At 36.2% G+C, this 19985-nt stretch overlaps 1 protein-coding gene across 1 annotated transcript in view; it reads right to left on the bottom strand.

The window, feature by feature from the left end:
* Positions 1-19985, bottom strand: part of LOC103923919 (solute carrier family 12 member 7-like) — a 37341-nt gene that overhangs the window by 11016 nt on the left and 6340 nt on the right. The window contains exons 6-12 of the mRNA XM_009332359.1: positions 17235-17365; positions 13344-13585; positions 10663-10874; positions 6179-6346; positions 4667-4765; positions 4124-4181; positions 1495-1669 (exon numbers count right to left, since the gene is read on the bottom strand). Of these exons, the coding sequence (XP_009330634.1) occupies positions 1495-1669; positions 4124-4181; positions 4667-4765; positions 6179-6346; positions 10663-10874; positions 13344-13585; positions 17235-17365 (1085 nt within the window). The remainder of the gene's footprint in view (positions 1-1494; positions 1670-4123; positions 4182-4666; positions 4766-6178; positions 6347-10662; positions 10875-13343; positions 13586-17234; positions 17366-19985) is intronic.

Raw genomic sequence — 19985 nt, forward strand, 5'->3', positions numbered from 1 at the left:
TGTGCACTTCCTCCCCCCTCTTCACACAAGTCCTTTCCTCTTTTATTTTCCCATTCCCACATATCTGCACATCTCCATCCTCCTCAGATGTTTCTCCCCCAACCCCACTCAAATTCTCCAGCTAACCCATCATTCATAATAGTCCTAGGCACATCCTAGCTGAGGAATTTTCTCCTTAAGTCACACATCAATGTGTTGACTCATTGTAGGCTTTCCCCAAATTCAGGAACCAAACCAAGCTGCTGCTATTCTAATACCTAGCCCTCACTGAAGATAGATTATAGATATCTCTGAAGAGTCTTAAGTTATTCACCAATAGCCCATTTTAACATAACATACTACACCAACCTCAGATGTAAGACAGTGACCTAGAGCACACATCTGATCAAGACTCCAGAGGTAAGTGTGGGTAAAGTAGGGAATACTCAAACATAAGTTTGGTCACATAACTTAGGTATCAAAATAATGATATAAACCTCCCAGAGAGATATATAAAAACTAACAAGTGCTCCAAATCACCCTCAGAACTCTCTCCATACAGAACAGCCTATTCTCTTAAATTCAGCCCTAGCTACCTTCAAAGTCTGTGCTATCTGCAATTTCTTTCTGCATGCTAAATTTGATAACAGTCCCCTAACTCTGTTCCCAAAATATTCATAGTTACTCGGACATAATCCTGTTTTTTTTAATACTTGAACCTGTTCTTTGTAGGTTATCATTGCACTGTGCAACTGTTGGCTATTCTTGGCAATTTGAGGTAAGCTTTCAAACTCCAAGCATCACCACAGAAATTACAGCTTTCCTCTCTAGACATTATCATCTTTTGGAATGTTATTTGTTTATTTTTAACTCAAGTCTAGTTGTCTAGTTTTTGCAGATGCAGCCCAGCAATTCTGTTAAATATCTTCCAGCAAGAGTTCTCTTTTCTTCTGTTTGCCAGCTCCCTTACTCACTTCCTTTGAGAAAAAACTGATTTATTTATTTTAAAAACATGCACAGAGATGTCGGAACAATCTTAATGTTAGGAGTCATGGGACAGTATTCTATTGTTACATCTTTGTTGACTTAATTTAGCTTACAAAAATGAATAAAAATTAGAATTTTATCTCTATGATATGAGAAGTATCATGCAGTTCCATAGTGAGATTAAATCAACTCTGTTCACAAACACAAGTGGTAAACACAGCTTGGAGTCAAGAAGTTCAGTTGTTAGTTGCTTCTTAGTTAATTTATTTCCATTTAGAGAAGACTCATATTCTCAGCTTTGAACCACTAACTTTTATGTGTAAAAACAAAAATAATTAAGTTGCATTGCACAGAAACATCCAAGTTCAAACTTTGTCCTACAATAGCTTGATCTATTATTGTACACAATTAGAACTGAGCTCCAAATCTTTTCCTCACAGTTCTACAGGAATAGCAGAAATAATACCTCATTTTTTTTGTCAGACTATAAGCCATATTTGAAGTATCGTAAAGAAAAAAAAATCTCACTTGAATAAATGGTACAATGCCATCTCTTGCAATGGCCTGCAACAGACGGGGTGCACCAGTGAGACTCTGGAGACCAGCACCACATGTTGAAAAGAATGAACCAATCACAATAACCCATGGAGAAGGCCAGGCCAGTGTACCAACCACTAGATTTCCGTTAACTGCTTCTCCAAACCTTAGGGAAGGGAAAAAAAAGAAAAACTTCAGTAAGCATCAAAATATCTTTTACAATAGCTTCAACACCCACATTTCAATCTTTTTGGACAACAGCACTTTTCAACAATAAACACAATGTCACAGTATGCACTATAGGATTTCCCAACCAAACAATTTCTCTTTATTCTGCTGTTTTAAAGAAAACATATTGTAATCGATTCATTATAAGTGCTGCCTCTAAGCCGACATGCAGCAAGTATCGGGTACCTTGGCAAACTTTACAGAATTAACAGCAATAGCAAAAGTATTTACATATGCATCCTTCAGATCCTTGTGACTGCTAGGAACTAGATCGCAGAAGCCTGTTCTACAAGTAATACAGGTATACCCTGGGGCATAAGCAGGAGATTTGCAAAACAAAGTATTAGCCTGTCCTTTTAATAGAGTGACACTGACATATATACAAGTAAGTAGGAAACTACTAGACACAACCATCTCAAGTTATCCGCATGCCTTCTGACTGTCATGCTACCTGATGCAATTTTTAAATGACTATGGCAAACAAGCAGGTGGAAGTCAGGAAAAGGTGTTTTCATTACAGTCTTGAGTGTCCCATCCAATGCCACTGCTTTTTTTTTTTATAATTAACTTTATGTTCATTTACAGACATCTTGGGTAAACTACAAAAAGGTTCTTACCCACCTCACGCTTACATTTTTGCTTTAAAAGCAAGTAAACTTCTTGTAGTTCCTCTTAGTTTTGTTAGAAAGCAGCCAGAATAAATTTTAAGACTATATATACTGTGATAGCATTTTTTTCCCCCCCGATGTTTTCAGGCTTTTCAAAATAAACACCAGAGAAAAGAAAAGGCTGCAGGCTAAGAAAAATTAAATGCTTTAGCTCTTTTCAGACCTGCTCTTAAACAGGATCAAGAAACACAGTAATCAGGTTAATATAACATGCCAGTGTTCAAATTCTTGCATATGGCCAAGCTTGGATGCATGGCTACATACTATTTTTAGGAGATGGAAAAAGGGGAAACTACACCCTTTAAAGATATAGGAGAAAAAAACATGTTATGCTTCTATGATGACATTTATACAGCTACACATTCATTCTTAATTCAAATTCTAATGCCTGTGTTTTAATTAAACACCAGGTAGGAACAAATTGAAAAGATGAAGGACAAACACTAAAAGATGTACAACCTACTTTTTCCCATGGCAGATATGACAATCCATAATGAAAAAAAACCCAAAAAACAGTCTTTAAACCAGACCAAAATCCACACATTTTACTGTCACACTGGATTTCAGCCAAACAAGAACTGGCAGCAGTGTAAATGAAAGAACATGGATTCAATGCTCTTGCTACAATGCATCCTGCTCTAGTGACAGATCACCTGCACTCACAGCTTGGGCAAAATTCCACCCCCAAGTAAATTTCAAATATGTTACTTTCAAAGATGTGAGTTTATAGATATTGGCTGTGCATGAATTTATAATTCAGAATTAATTTACTATTTTTTAAGCATCAGCCTGATTTGGTTTGTGTATTTACTTTGAAGAAATCAGATTTTCACTGATGCAGCAATACTATTTTAAATTAAAAATGATTCCCTGGTGCTTCTTGTATTAGCTTTGATTAGAATCCAGCTTTTAACTTAGACTAAAAGATTGTGTTTTGAAATAAGTTATCTCAGCATCATCTCCTTCACCTTCCAAACAATACCCCAATGCCACTCCTTCATCACCAAAAGCAAACCTGGGCCTTAGTAGAAAAGAGAACCAGGCACCAGCAAGGAAACAAATGTGAAACCTGCCAACAGATTCATCTTAATAAACTCAACTTCTCCTAAGGGAGAAATTTATCAAAATCTGGAGATTCTGTTCATGCTTATCTGCATTACATTTATTACCTTCATGCTTCATTGTGCCTCAAATATCCTCAGGCAATTAGATGGGTGAAAACTGACATGACTCCTGATATACAACTGATATTTTTCAAACAAAAAATAGTCATACATCCAGTGGAAGTTATAGGCCTGATGGTCCATTGCAGTCTCTCTCATGAACTCTCCTTGTCACTTAACTGCCAAAAATATTTTTCTGTCTTTGATCCTCAGAAGCATATTACTTCTCCCAAAGCAATACCACTCTCCCCTTACGCCCACCCATCAGCTCCACAAATACTAATTATGATTTTCTTTCTCAAGAACATTTTATTAGGACAGTTCCACTTCAAACATTTATCTTAGATTCTGCTTCTACTTCTTGAAGGGTTACAACCTGCTAACCTGACCAGTTTTTGCAGCCATCTCAGTTTAACAGATAGACTTTCCCTCCAGTTTTAACCTAAGCAAAAGAAAAATATACCACATAAATATTTCCCAGAAGAGCCATTAATAAGTCCTATTAACATAACCCGTGATCATACATACTCCCTGTAAAATTAGAAGTTGAATACGACTTACTTATCTCTTAATATCACACCTTCTATACAGGCACCAAACAACACTATACAGGAGAGATCTATTACTGAGACTGAAGGAAGATTACACTATAAATAATCATTTATAGAGACAGTGAGAGAACACACACCACTTTTCACCTAGGGATGAAATGAAAGTGTCCGTGATAGTGAATTGGGGGGTTTTTTGTTGTTGGTTTGTTTGTTCTGGTTGTTTTGTGGTTGGTCTTTTTAATTCTTCCTGCTACAACTTTTTAGTTTATGTTCTCTACAACTGCATTTGATGCACAGTTGATTTGTGAAGTATTAGAAGTAGCCAGTTCATATATCATGCAACAGAACATTTGTATATACAAATAAAATTCAAGATATTTTAAATAATGTTTATAAATATTTATATTTTAGACAAATATAAAATTTTTTTTTTCAGTTTAGATTTCATTCATTTTATACTCAGGCAACTCTAATGACTTTTCAATGAAGAAACTATACTGTTATACCTACAGAATGCGCACTAGAAAAAAAAAAGTCACAGCATAAAGGATACAAATAAAAGACGTAGTTGAAATAGCCAAAATTGTTCCAGTAGGAATAGATTTCTGAGCATCCTTAAGATCTCCAGATCTGTTTGAACCTGCCATAATACCTTAAAGAGAGACCAAATTTATATGTCAAAAATAATTAATACTAACTCCATGTAAATAACTAATAGAATAGGAACATTTAACTTTAAGCCTGATTTAACACATCATTGTCAATGGAGTAGGCTACAGAAAGGTATTATAATCCTGCACAAATCCTCAATTTATACCACCATTTTATTCAGAAATTTGTGTTACCATCCATTGTTGACTAAACAAATTCCAGGCAGCTCAGGAAAGAGACAGGTAAAAAAATGAAAAAAATATTTTTCAAATATAACTTCAGAATCGTTTTTAAAACGGGGAAATATACATAAGTAGCAAAATGTTGGGGATGGATGTTATAAACCAATAGGGATTTAGCAATTTCAGCCAGTGTGTCCAAATGCACTAACTTTCTACTAAACAGACCATGCGTAATAAAATATGCAAGCAAATCCATAAACTAAGTAATAAAAATATAGAAACAAAAAAGAAAGGAGCAGGCAGTAAGTACAAGAAGAATGGTTAGGAAATCACATGTACATATCCCTGTTTGAATCTAACAAGATAACAAAAATGCTTTCTAGCACATACTGTGACAGGAGGGAAAAATCATACAATAACTGACTAATTCTGCCATCTTACCTAGAATTGCACTGACCACTGTTGGAGGCAAAAACATGGAAGCTAATGTCAAGATGTTCCAGTGCAAAAGCATTGTCAAACTCCATGCAATGAAACCCTAACCACAGGCTCAGATACGATGAGATGTTGATAAAAGAGCCTGAAGTAGAGAAATGGGAACAGTGGAGGACAAGAATATGAAGGGACACCTCCACCTGGTATTCTACTAGTAAACTGCTGCAACTTCGATCAGAGTTCTGTTTTGTTACTTGACATTACAATTGCTTGAGCTGGGACTTTTGAAGAAAAGTGTCTCTGGTTATTTCAGTCAAATGTGATCTGAGGAAAGTGATATACAACTAATCTAACCTTTAAGATTGACAAAAATGTCTCTACTAGTTACAGTTGCAAAAAATATTGGACATTTAAACAAGTCACAGGTGGTTCACGGCTTGAATACCTGAATCATCTTAATACTCAACTGTTCTCTCATGCATTTGAAGATGAAAAATATTATAAAGGCATGCATCTTATTTTGAATAAGCATTTAGTAACACATGAAGCTTTTGTTTTCTTTCCATTCATAGAAAATAGCACTTAAGCTGATTTCTTGTTTAAGTCCTATAACCCCCTAAAATAACCAGCTGCCAGCTATGTCTCTCTAGCACCAGAAAGTTTTAGGTACATAAAACTTTGACACATATATTGCTAGTCTGTGTGTCCTCAACAAACATTCACACACACACAAAAAAAAAAAATCTTTTTTCAGCTATAAGTACATATCCTCACTCAAGAAAAATAGTTGTATCTACCTGTCACGGATGGGAAATAAATCCCTACAAGCATTGTGAAGTAGGTCATGATGTCTGTAAAAACATAAGGGAGTCCACCCATTTTTATCTCTTCTGATCCAGCAACTGATGGCTGATCTTTTTTCTCAACTATTGATCCTTTTTCTGAATAGGTACTCCACAGATTATCTACAAGAGGGGAAAAAAACCAAAGAGCCAGTGTCATCTCTCTGATTCAGGATGTTAAGTAGTGAGAATGCAATAATCTTATGAATCAGATGGCTTTTCTTACACAAAAATCATGATGTTTCCCAGCATTTCCTTATAAAGCCAAGAATGCAGCAGCAATATGATCAATACCAATTGTAACTGGTGGACATTCCCACTGTACACCAGTAGAAATGCAGTAGTGTATGGGATGCATCTTACAAGACTTTCTCTTTCATTAAAGAAAGATTGTTATAGAATTAAATTCTAAAATATTTGTAGAATGTCCGTTTACATTGCACAAACATATGGATGTATTATCAAGATGCATTGTGAAAAAATAAGGAATCTATTATCTCCAGGTTCAGGCAATCTTAGCATATATTTGTAATTCTTGTTCTTATATTTTGAGGAGCAGGTCAAAAAAGTAGTGCTACTTAACAGTAACTTGAGTTCTTTGAGAACTGCTGTACAGAATAACCTTGGACAACAGTTCAGGACTCAGCTGTTCAAGGTGAAGGTATTCCACAGGGTGACAAAAGCAGAGTAATCAGACTCCAGAAGAGAATTGATAAGCAAAAAATAAACCAAAGCAAGCAAAAAAGAGCAGAATGTGGCTTAAATTCTCCAACAAACTAAGGGTGCTTGTTTGATGAAGATTGACAGGTCAAAGAACCAGTAGCTTTTGAGAGCTTACATTTGTGGAAACACTGGTTGTGCCCCCTGACAAGATGACGAGAACGTCCAACACCAATTCTTACTTTAAAATGAGACAAGTTGTCCTATCACATGTGAGGAAAACAGAGTAGATACTCTCCCTCCCTGTCGAAGAGGCAAAGGATTTTACACCACAGAAATAAACAATTCCCATGGACTGCCAGGATGATGGATCTGATAGCCAATTTTCAGTCATCCAGTACAACTTAAGGGAATTAAGTACAGTATTCTAAGCCTTCACAATAGCAAAAGGTTACCTTGAGCACAATAGGAGATTGACTCTGAATCTCCGTAAGTGGCCAAAGATAGGGTACTCGTATCCAGATTTGTAACAGAAATCTTAAAATCGGTAAGCATATATGGAAGCATGCATGAGAAACATAAAAGACAGTAGAACAAAGATTAAAAGGAAAGTAAGTATTAATTGCTACAGAACGCTATGTGTGTTAGGCCATTCAAACAAAAAGGAATAACAAACTGATCTAGAGATAAGACCAAAGCCATAAAAACAAGACTTAAGGAAACAAAAGAATTTTAAATTTCAGGAATTTTAGCAAAGATTTGAGGAGTGACATAAAACAAGACCTCCAAATTAGCATCCACTCCCTATGAAGCATAAAAAGAAAGTCCAAAAATCAGTTTGTCATTGCCAATCAAAAGCACTAAATACTTAATGAGGACTTAACAGCCTGTGTCCTTTAGTCAGTATGACACAGAAGTGAGAATAGCCTGAGCACTCCAGATAGGTTTCCCTTCTAGGACCACTCATGGGTTGCTGAGGCTCCTCTAGCAACATTTAGGGACACATAAACAGGATCTGGCTGGTACAATGTATCTAACCCAACAACATGCTACCATGAAGCTCAACAATGTTGATAAAAGCTATTTCCAGAATTATTTCATTATTGTTAGGGCCACATTCACAGCGATGTTTGGTCAGCTATTTGTAGAGTGATTTTTTTTGTTGTTAGGACAACATTCATGGAAGGTGTACAAGAGATGCATACTTACTGTATACGAGTGCCCAGTAAACCATGTGAAGGCTTAGCACACGCTTCCTGAGACACCCAGGCATGATATCTGAGTATTCCCAGACACAGCTCAAGAAACTTAAATGTGCAGAGTCTGCAGCTGCAAAGTCTTCACACAAAGCAGAACATAGGTCATCAGTGGAGGAAAATCCTCCTTGAGAATTCTTTGCCAGTCAAGTTCAAGCTTACATTAGGTATTAGAATGTGTGCTCACACTCAGCAAGCAGGACAGGCGATCCACTTAATTTAGTCTTAGCATTACGTGACACTAGGACAGTGAAATGCACTGTACGTTGTACTACTATACAGTAGTGCTAGTTCAAATAAATGTTAATCAGTGAACAGAACCAGAGCACATTTTTCCAGAAGTAGAAAAACTAGTACTCAGCCTGAAACCTGCAAGAATACTGAAAGACCTGAGGTGCTAACTATGAGTTTGCCTGAAATCGTATTGCTACCAAGGACTGAAACATGACAAACATAAGGCCAACTTTTTAAGAGAATTTTGGAGAGACCAGGAAACTAAAGGCTCACAAGTAGCATCTGCACATGAACAGTTGATAGCAATAATAGCAATGGATAGAAGCGGTAAACACATGGGTGTTATCTTTGAGTTCTGACAAAACCAGCATCTATTCAGTTTTTTTCCTTGAGTTTTGGGGAACTGGGAAAGTTTCAGTATAGCTTTTGTAAGAGAAAGCTGTCAGAGGTATTCAAGTTCCTTGAGGGAAACATAAATGAAGGCGATCCGCTTAATTCAGTCCCTCTGGATTTCCCACATTTTTGAAAGATTCCTCAACCAAGGAATCTATAATAGTCATGGGATAAGATGAAGACTCCTCACATGGATTAAAAAAATGGTTCAAAGATAGAAAACAATAGCTAAGAATAAACGTAAATACAGTTTTATAATGCAGGAAAGCCACCAGTAAGCTTCCACAAGGATCAGTAGCAGGATGTAACCAGTGCTTTCCAGTACACTCAACCTGGAAAAAGGAGCTAGTAGCAAGATGAGAAAGCTTACTGGTAATACTCAGTCATTCAAAGTTGTAGAAGCAAAGCCAACTGCAAAGAACTACAGAAAAACCATAGACACAGTGACTGAACAGAACACGATTGATGAAATTCACTATAGGTAAGCATCAAGCAATGAACACCAGAAGGTGTATCTCTCACACTGAGCTTTCAGCAGACTCTCAATGGTTGTTAGAGATCTTAGCATTACATGACAGTAGAACAGCGAAATGCACTTTTATACAGTAGTGCTAGTTCAAAGAAGTGTTAATCAGTGAACAGAACTAAAAGCACATTTTTCCAAAAGAAGAAAAATTAGTACTCAGCCTGAAACCTCCAAAAGTAAAACAGCAGTTTAAAGCTTACACTGTAGCAAAAAAGTTAGAACATACAGCTGTCTTCGGAGCTGGGGCAGGAAATGTAAAAATATTCAGGAAAAGTTATAGATATGTGTGTGGTAAGTTATAAGACACATAGAACAAACCCTAAGTCACATTTCTTATAACAAACATTTCAATCAAAAAGAATTTCATTTTTCATTGAGGAAATTGAGTGATTTTTTTTAAAACATACAAATTTAGATTCAGAGAAGCCAATGCTTCATTTAGTATCTTTTTATGTACTTGTACACTTCATTTTTGATATTTTAAACTAAATTACTATGGCAGTAGTGATTGCCTAGTGTCCCTACGTAGAGTTACATATTTATATAAAACAAACCTTATTTTAAGGGGAAGCAGGGGAGAGGTATCAGAACACCCATTTCATCCCCAGAAACATTCTCTGTATACAATACAACCCATTACATACTCAAAATGAATCTTATGACCCAGTGCAATTGGAATCCCAAGCTGCCACAACTGTAGGGGAATGTAAACAGAAGAAAATCTATACATTTTGTAGAACATCTTCTGTCCAAATGCTAGACTGGAAGCTAGAAAGACTGCTTTTCTCCAAACCCATCACTAACTTGCTGTATCACATTGGACAAGCCACAGGACTTCATTCCTCAATGCACCACCTGTAAACTGGAAACAAGTTCTCCCTCAAGAGAGTTTGAGAATGTATTAATGAACAGCTTACTGAAATAATTGTATTTGGCATACAGAAGAGCTAAACAATTAAAAAAATTAGCTGTGATAAACACTTCCCTACTTTTTTTTTTGTTAGAACAATGGCTTTTGAAAGAGTGCTATAAAACTCCAATGACCTCCAAATTAAAGCATTTGATATTAAGCTTCTAAAACCAGATGGAAACTTTATAGGAGGAAGCATGCTCCAGGTAGCAATCTTTCACACAAACAGATTAGAGCTAAAGAAGTCATGCCAGGCTAGACCACTACATTACCGAACAGCTGCAGGCCAAATTAATAATGTCCAAAAATTTTTAAATCACTGCGCTTTCCAACTTACCAGCTAGAACTCCACTCATTATTTAAAGAAGTAATGCCAGGCTAGACCACTACATTATTAATTTGGCCTGCAGCTGTTCAGTAATGTCCAAAAATTTTTAAATCACTACGCTTTCCAACTTACCAGCTAGAACTCCACTCATTATTCCTGGAATCCCTTGAATTTCGGTTACATTATTGAGACTGAAGTAGTCATCACATGTAGCATTAAGCAAAGAACTATCACAGAATAGGTTCCACAAAGTTGTAGTCTTTGTTTCATTATTGCTTTCAGTAAATTTGGCACAGACATCAAAGCTGCGTTTTGACAATGTACGGTTTCCAAGGAGACAGATACTATAAACAAAAATAAAAACAGTGATCCTTCAATATAGTGTTGTGCATTAAACTATTTTTTTGTCTATTGGACTTCTTCAGAAACCTGTTATTTATAGTACCTATCTTATGACCTATACCACATCTACTAAAACAGTATGTAGTCTCTGCATATAAAGCTATCATCAATAATCTTTAAAACACCAATCAAACTTTAAGGTATTAATAGCTATTTTGCCTTCTGATTTATTCTTTGGAAAATACAATCAACTCAAGCAGCTTGGCCACTAAGTAACAGAGATCATGATTCCTTCAGTCCTACAAGAAAGAAGCGAAGTAATACTTAATATACTTAATGTAACAATGAGTCTGACCAAGAAGATACAGAAGTAAGATTAAGCAAGTATATCATGCCCTTTTCTAGCAAATAAGTATTTTAGACAGCCCTCAAAGATATTAAAATCCAAAAGGTAGGAAATAAGCCAGGAGGGTTAAACAGCAAAATTTAAAAAACATTGGTGGGAGAACAAGTTAAAGAATCACATAGCAGGAAGCAATTAAAACACTCAGAAATGAAAGAAAATTAGAAAACTCAATAGTTTGCAAAAAGCAAATTCCTAACAGCAAAGAATATTAAGGATCTAGGAACATTTCTTTACTAAGCTACACCAAAGATGTTTAGGAAATATCTGTTCCAGGCTTGCTTAATAATGAAATGATATATAATATCTATGAAGATGAAAGGAGGAACACCAAATAAAACATTCATGTTAGGCAGAGAAGTAAGCCAACAAACACGTAGTACACACCTAATGCTTCTGAAGGCGCTCAGTCAAGAGGCTGATAACAAGCAGTAAAAAAAAACTACTTGGCATTAGAACAAGTATACAAAGCCAAGCAGAATATTGACCTAGTGCAATACCCTGTTTCTGATAGCAAGTAAGAGACATGCCTTGAGAAGAATACCAGACACCAGTACAGCTTCAGGGTATGGCATCACATGGAAGTTGAGCAGATTTAACAGAAAGCTGCTGCTGAAAAGATCATCTTGCCACTTGCTTCGCTCGTTTTTCTTTTTAATTGCTATTGATTTGGTGACCCTATAGCAGCAGGGTTTGTTAATTTGACCCATGAAAATTTCTTCCAGTTTGATTCAACTAGGAGATCGTGAGGTAAACTATTTTACCATCTATACAATGGCCAAACCTAATGGAGGTTAGTGATGCCAACTTAACTAACCAGCTAAGTGGAAGCTGGTCTTTTTGGTGACCAGCTCACCACCAGATCAGCTTTACCATACTAAAAAACCACACTCGAGTTTCTCATTTTGAGGCAGACTGGCCAAAATGTGAACAATTATGTTTATTGGAAGATGACCTTTCTTCCACACACCACCCCTCCCCAAACAAGAATATATCACAGTAGCGGCCACAGATAAGGTTTCCAGGAACTTGGTAGTAAGTCTTACCTATGCTACGTATCCAGATAAACCCTCTTTTACCTTATAGGTGACTAACAGATTTAAGTATTTCCCTACTGGAAGTTATGGTTTCTTAGAAATTCAAGTTTTCTTCAGAAAAAAGTCAATTTTGAACACATTTTTTCAATTAAAGACTTGATAACATTTTACAGTACTGGCCACAAATACTGCTTTAATGCTCAATTTGTAACACGACCATCAACACTTCAAAGTACTAAGGAATCTGTAACAATCATACAGCAAAGGATAACTTCAGTCCTGCATAACAGAGGGCACTTCATAACAAAAGTTACCAGGCTATTCTGCTAACGTGTTAAGCAGTATCATTTTGTTTTCTCTCCAAACAGAAAAAGATGCACAAAAATGCAACTCACACTGATAACTGGACAAAAAAAATAATTCTTAGTGAGCCAAGAGAGGTACAAGCTAAAGGTGCTGAGAAGCAATGTGCCACAAGTGACAACAATAATATTGGATTTTATTAACAAGAAGGTATAAAGCCTTCACAAACACAAATGAGTTTAACACTGCAATGTCTCCATTTTAAGTAGGGAGAAATGGAAGTTTCAAAAGTTTCCTCATGACAAAGAAAGTTTGAAAGTATGTTTCTTTCACAACTATGGTTCATAACTACAACATTTTCAAATAAAGTTTTTGCTTTATTCTATAGGTTTTTAGTTTAACTCTTTAGATAAAGCAGCTATATTTACTGTCAGCAAAAACCACCTTGTTCTTTACGTGTGGATGGAATAACGGTTAGTAACTTTAAGTACCAAAGAACATTTTCCAGAGTATCATGTCTTATGAGCAATGAGAGAAAGATTCAGATATGTAACTCAGAATAACAAATGGGCACATAATTACCTAAAACACATAAAACCTACCATGGAAGCCAATGTGCTTGTATTTTGAAGTTTAGCTTAAAACATGAAATGGTTACAGTAGCTATTCCCTCCCCACACTTTTTTTTTTTTTTAAAACCCCACACTACTTAAAGATACTGCACTTACGGAAAGTCAGGTGGGTCAAAAGCAGTCTTAATAACTCCAGCATATATGGCAATGATGGAAAGAATCACACAGGCAAGGAAGACCAGTGCAAGTTTGTTGACATACTTTACTCCCACAAAAACTACTATGGCCATCAGAATGATAATACACGTTCCATAAATTCTCATGTTGTTCAGCATAGCCTCTGTTTCTTCACCAGCCTCTTGTGCTTTAAATATAGCAGCACTTGGAGAAATGTAGGTCTGCAAGAGATATGGCAAACTATCATACATGTAATAACAAACATTTTATTAAGAAATCATTTACTTGAACTTCAAGATCTAAGCTTCTATTACAATATCAGTTTTATTCTTTCACAAACCAGTTCAACCAGATGACACGGGTGTTTAGAAAGTGTAGAGGTAAAAGGAAGGGGGAGGCAGGGATGAAAATAAACGAGTTTTGAAATGAGGTACTGCTTTTGATCCAGCTGCTTCTCTCCCCTTTAAGAGTTTCTACTCTTCAAATTCATGTCTCTGCCAGACAGGAAAAACCACTAAGGACCTGGGTGGGGTGGGTGCTATTGATAAAAATTAAAAGAAAAAAAACAAAGCCAAAAACTAGCCCAAACACTCAGCTCAAACCAGATCTATCCTTAGATTCATTTGAAGCATTTTCTGATTAATAATTCCATTGACTGAAACAAAATATGAAGAGTCAAACAAAAGCATAATAAAAAACTAAAAATATTTTCAGTCCCTGCACTATATTTCATACAAGTCAAAGATACCTTAAACATCGCACCTTGAAAAATGTTATGGTGTGTTTACCTTAAATTTTTAATCTGAACTTGCAACAGCACAATTTAAGATTAGTGTGACAAAGTTTAGTCCTGTACTAAAACAGACAATTTAAACTACCGTAATTTCAAACAGAATTATCTTACAGATCTCAATTTCGTATAATTTTGTTCTGGGTTCTACCTGAAAAGAAGTTGGAAGCACAGCTTATAGGACTTATACTGATAAATGCAAATGAAAAGACAAACTGACCTATAGTTCTGAGACATTTGTGTACTACACGATATCTTGTACATGTGTACTAAAGATATCTTTATTCCTTCTTCTAACACCTTTACAAAAAAGCCTCTGCTCAGCTATTAGGGGAGTACTGGGGCTTGAGGCAACTCCACTCTTTCAAAACAACTGCTAAACTGACTATCCTGACTATCCTTAAATAATCTTACTTCTAAAGCCAGGAAGAAACTTTGAACAGGAGGCTATCCTGATATGTTCAGAACCAAAATCCAAAAACAGACATAGGCAATTCGTTACCAGAATTTTCTTTAAATTTAACTAATATAAATTAAATTAATTTTAAATTATTCACTTACTAGATTTATATTTAATTTAAAATTTTTTGCTAGAATGCTGGAAGAGATGAAATTGTCACATCACCATGAAAGAAAACAGAAAAAGCAAAATGAAAAACTGATTACAGATAGAGTATTTACATATTGTTATTAGAAAATCCTACATTGTGATGTTGCAGAAGTATCAGGCTCTTCTAATAAACAATACATATTGTTATTAGAAAATCCTACATTGTGATGTTGCAGAAGTATCCGGTACTCCGGAAGGTTTTCTTGTGCGCTTTGTCGCCCTGCTGTTCACAGGCTTTGCTGGGGAAAGCCACAGGCAGATGACTGATTTCTGCCCCTCCAAATAATCCATGTCCCAGTGGAGAAAAAAAAAAAAATCAAACTCGTGCCTTGTGGCTATGACAGGGGTCTGTTCTGAGGTCTTCTGCCAGATATGACATCCTTGGGAGGCTTTTTACTTTGAATTCCATAGCTGAACCCCATACATGTTTATTAGCAATACATAAAACCGGAATGACTCTTAAGTAGGGAGAACATTGCACCAAATCCAACCCACAATGTGACATGGTACTAGTGTTGTTAATATAGATCAGATCTCACAAGCTAGCAGTAGTGAGTGAGGAGTATCTCAAATTTCAAATCCAGGCTTTTTTGAGTTTATGACATGGGTCATAGTAACAAGAAGGAGGAATTCTGAAATACCTCCTGTGCATATCTGCACAGTCTCCAATGTGATGACCAATAACTGTCTGGCCCCTCCTGGATGAAGCAAAGCCACAGTAGCTGGGCCATTGCCATACAAGCAGTCTTCCACAGCATTTACAGGAATATGAAATTTCAAAGTCATAGTAGTCTGAAAAGGAGGAAGTGGGATAGATAGAGGCATATCTCCCTGCCTCATAGGAGATATGCCCTTCATGTTCTCCATAACCTTTCATTGAGCAGCAGCTTTCCCCAGTGCACGTGGTAGTGCCAAGCACTGTAGAAGCCGAAAAGTTTCTGCGAGTTATCCAAGGAATGCTTGTCTGATGCCAAGCCCACAGACTTTCATTTGGCAGAAGGAGAGGAGTCCTCCTAGTCCTTAAGAAAACATGACTTAAAAGGACTTACGCCATACTTACCCAGAGTAAGCAACTCTTCCAACAGAAATGTAAAGCCACCTAGGTATGTGGACTGCTTACTATAAAGTAGTTGCCAGATTTAAAATCTTATAATCATGATCTCAAAACTAGAACAGTAAAATGGAAAATTAATTCCAGTAGATACAAAGTAAGTGGAAGCTCCCCTGAAGACCTCACTAAAGGATTCAGGGCTCAAAGGCATACAGCCTGGGAAAAATGAAACAAGATATATATTGAGAAGTTACAGCAAGATGACAAAAAAAAAAAGATTTTGAAAAGACAAAGGATGGGTAATACCATGAAATCCACATCCTTGGTAAAACTTGAGTCACAAGGAAAGGAACCAAAACCTTCTTGTGTTAGATGAAAGAAAAAAAATGAGTAAGACTACATTCAGAGTTGAAGAAAGAGGGAGGCTCCAAAGCAAAAAAAGATAAACTGACTCTCAAGATAGAATCTTTAGCTTTTCAATTCCGAGTCTAAGGTGACCTGAAGGAAGCGCTATATGCATCTGCACATTTTTGTTCGGAAAAGGAGAGGAGGATGTATAACACAAAAGCAGCATAATATATAGATCAAAATGTTTGTAAGTTTGCTGTGGTGCACCATGAACATATGCAGACAAACATTTAAAGAAATTAATTCTTCACATTTGTAAATAAACTTTTTTAAACTAAAATAACGGACTTAGAAATCCAGATGACATTTCAGAGGCCCTGAAAACAGGCATTGTCAACTATGATTTAATCTGCAATCTAATGTGACATTTCACTAAGGACTGCACTATTTCTTGTGGTATTTTTTGTCATTTTTGTTACAAAAGTTGTAGTTTTAAGTTGGTAAAAAAAATCACTTAATTAAATCTTAACATGTCACCAAAGTCTACCTGTTCATCTGATGTTCTTTTCTGTGAAATCTACTAAAATATTTCCTATTTTTCATCTCCAGTTTATATCTCCAGTTTGGTCCTATACCTTTAGTTTCGGAATTTTAGTTGTCTTACTAAAATTAATATAATTTTTCTTGCAACTCTGTAGGTGTACAGTAGCACAGGCATAATTTATGGGACATTTGGTATTCAGAACATGTTATGAAAAGGTGACAACAGATACATTGTATCTGGTACAAATTACTAAATGTCAGTTACTGAATTCTGTTTGGTTCCTACCTTAAGTAGAACAAACTTACATCAAACAGCCTTTAATTTATTTTTGTATTGTTGATCAGAATTTTTTGAAGTTTTTCAAATAGTCACAAGTAGAGTAAGAATAAATATTGACATACTGGGAATACAGTATCAAAACATTAAAAAAATCACTAAAGTAGAATGCATTTTAGGCCAAATGCATTCCTCAGCAATCTCCCCAAACAGCCCAAATACACTTAATCTTAAGAGAAACTAGTACTTACCAATAAAATTTCAATGGTACCAAGAATGTACATTGCTCCTGCAAACGTTGTACCCAAGTAGAAACAAAGTCCCACTGCTCCGCCAAACTCTGGCCCTAAAGATCTTGAAATCATGTAGTACGAGCCTCCAGCTGTGAATTTAACAACAACAAAAAAAAAAGACTTCAGCCCTTCAGATCAAGGACAGCAGTAGAGAACAAACATTTGAATCATTCAATCAACATAGTCAAGATAACTACTGCACGCATCTCCACTGAAATGTTCATACCAAAACTGTATTCAATGTCTATACCAACTAGGCAGTTAGGATGTACATTTCAAAGTGAGTATCCCCATGTGCACTTTCTGGGGAACAGAAAACACACACCAAGGAAAAAGAGGAAAAAATCCACAAGCTAAACAATCTAAAAGTAAATTAAGAAAAGGATATACAGGTATAAATAGATGTGAATCAGTCTAGTTTCTAACCTCAAGTTGTTCACAATCAAACAATAAACTTCCAGAATAATTTCTTTATGAGATAGGGACAAAATAGAATTTGTCTCACTAATACGCATTCTTTTTCTTTTCTGTACATGAAACTATTACCACTTTCACTACAGGCATTTTTTTCAGTACCATTTAAAAGCGTTAGGTAGGGATTGCTTTTTCTTGTCTACTCATATACTATTCACTTCACCCCTGAATTTTTCAATTCTTCTCACTCATATTTCCCATACAGATGCATCATCTTTAAGTCATGAGCTACCCCCCCATTTCCACTGTACCATTTCCCTTTCAATAAGGCTCTAAGTTTCAAGCTCTATCTAGACTTCCCCCCAACCCCCTCAAGGCATGCTCCTCTCTAATTTAAGAGAACATGGAGAGGGAACCAAAGATGTTTGTCCCACTCATGATAACTGAGGAAGAAAGAGGAGACAGAGAAAGGAAGTGCTTTATTTTAAGTAAACATACACTAGCCTTGTATAAAATTAGTCCGCAAATAAGAAATACACTTCTAATCAAAGGGCAGAGCTTGAAACTGCTTTTCAATATAAACAAGTGAGAAACTAAAAAAAAAAAATTATGATGCATGAACAATCCTTTTACTAAATATAATGCTGTTGCATACAACAGCAGGAGACAAGATCCTGCTGCTCAGAAGGTCTCTTTCAATCCTAGGTTCCTATCTGTGCCTTCTGCCTCCTCCATATATTCCAGCAGAAGCAGCATTTCTCTAATAAACTGGCACCAACAAAAAAAAGTTAAAGTGAAGAAGACCTGTCTAGTGTAAGAACTGCCAACTTCAAAGATTTCTGTGACACTCAGATGTTAAGCAAAATCTTTACAATGAACTTTAAAAATATGAATGGGAAAAGAGCAGAACATTTTAGTTATCTGGACACTGATTAGAATAACTACACTTCATTATAAAAAAGTATTTGAAACAAAATTTTATATTATATTTCGTATATGGTACTGTATCCAAGAAATGCAATTATTCTACAACCTGCACAAGTTGTAGCATTTACTTTTGCCCAACAACTTATGTATCAGTTCTGGAGCCCCTTACTAAGCTGGAGAACTCTGCAAGTGAGGAATTATTTTAACTTCATTAGATAAACTGTTCAGAGTTCAAAACAAAGTCTAAACACTTGTATTATCAATTAATGTGTTGAGAAACTGAAGAGGATAAGAGCTGCAAAGGCTAACTGATTTTGCATCCATAAAAATTGGCTTCATAATTGAAGAGGAACAAGGTCATATGTTTATCCTGAAAATTTAAGGAGATGAGCATAACCTAGAGTGCTTATATACAAAAAGATTTCTGCTGGCAGACTGGCTGTTATTCTTGCAGAAAACAACATAACTAGCTCCAGTGTTTAAAAATGGAGTCTAGGCAAATTCAGGCAAAAAAAAAAAGCAAAAGCAGCCTTATTTGTGAATTTGTAAAGAAATTTGCTTTGCATGAAGACAAGTCTCCATTAGTTCAAATTATAACATCTTATCTTTCATTCAAACAGAATCAAATGATTAATGACAAAAATGTGCTACAATTCATAACTCCCAGAAGGTCCAGTGAAAAGATTGCATCTCACCTTAAAAAGTCATTTATAAATCAGGTAAAAGAAAACATGCACTTGACACTGTCCTGGTTTCAGCAGGGATAGAGTTAATTTCCTTCCTAGCAGCTGGTACAGTGCTGTGTTTTGGATTTAGGATGAGAACAAAGTTGATAAGGCACCGATGTTTTCGTTGTTGCTAGGTAATGCTTACACTAGTCAAGGACTTTTCAATTTCCCATGCTCTACTGACTGAGGACGCTGCAGGTGCACAAGAAGCTGGGAGGGGGCACAGCCAAACTGGCCACAGAAACATTCCATACCATGCTCAGTACATAAACTGGGAAAAGCTGGTCGGGGGGGCCGCTGCTCGGGGACTGGCTGGGCATCAGTCGGCGGGTGGTGAGCAATTGTACTGTGCATCACTTGCTTTGAGTATTATTATTATCATATTATTATTATCATTTTATTTCAATTATTAAACTGTTTTTATCTCAACCCACGAGTTTTTCCTCACTTGTGCTCTTCCAACTCTCTCCCCCATCCCACCAGGTGGGGGGAAGTGAGCGAGCAGCTGTGTGGTGCTCAGTTGCAAACTGAGGTTAAACCACAACAGTCACAAAAGCATTTCTTCTGATCTCACAGTACAGTAATTTCTTATCCCAGCTTTAAGCATCCATCATTTGACCATTCACCGGTTAAGATAAAA

The sequence above is a fragment of the Pygoscelis adeliae genome, unplaced genomic scaffold (assembly GCF_000699105.1).
Source record: "Pygoscelis adeliae isolate BGI_AS28 unplaced genomic scaffold, ASM69910v1 Scaffold119, whole genome shotgun sequence".
Lineage (NCBI taxonomy): Eukaryota > Metazoa > Chordata > Aves > Sphenisciformes > Spheniscidae > Pygoscelis > Pygoscelis adeliae.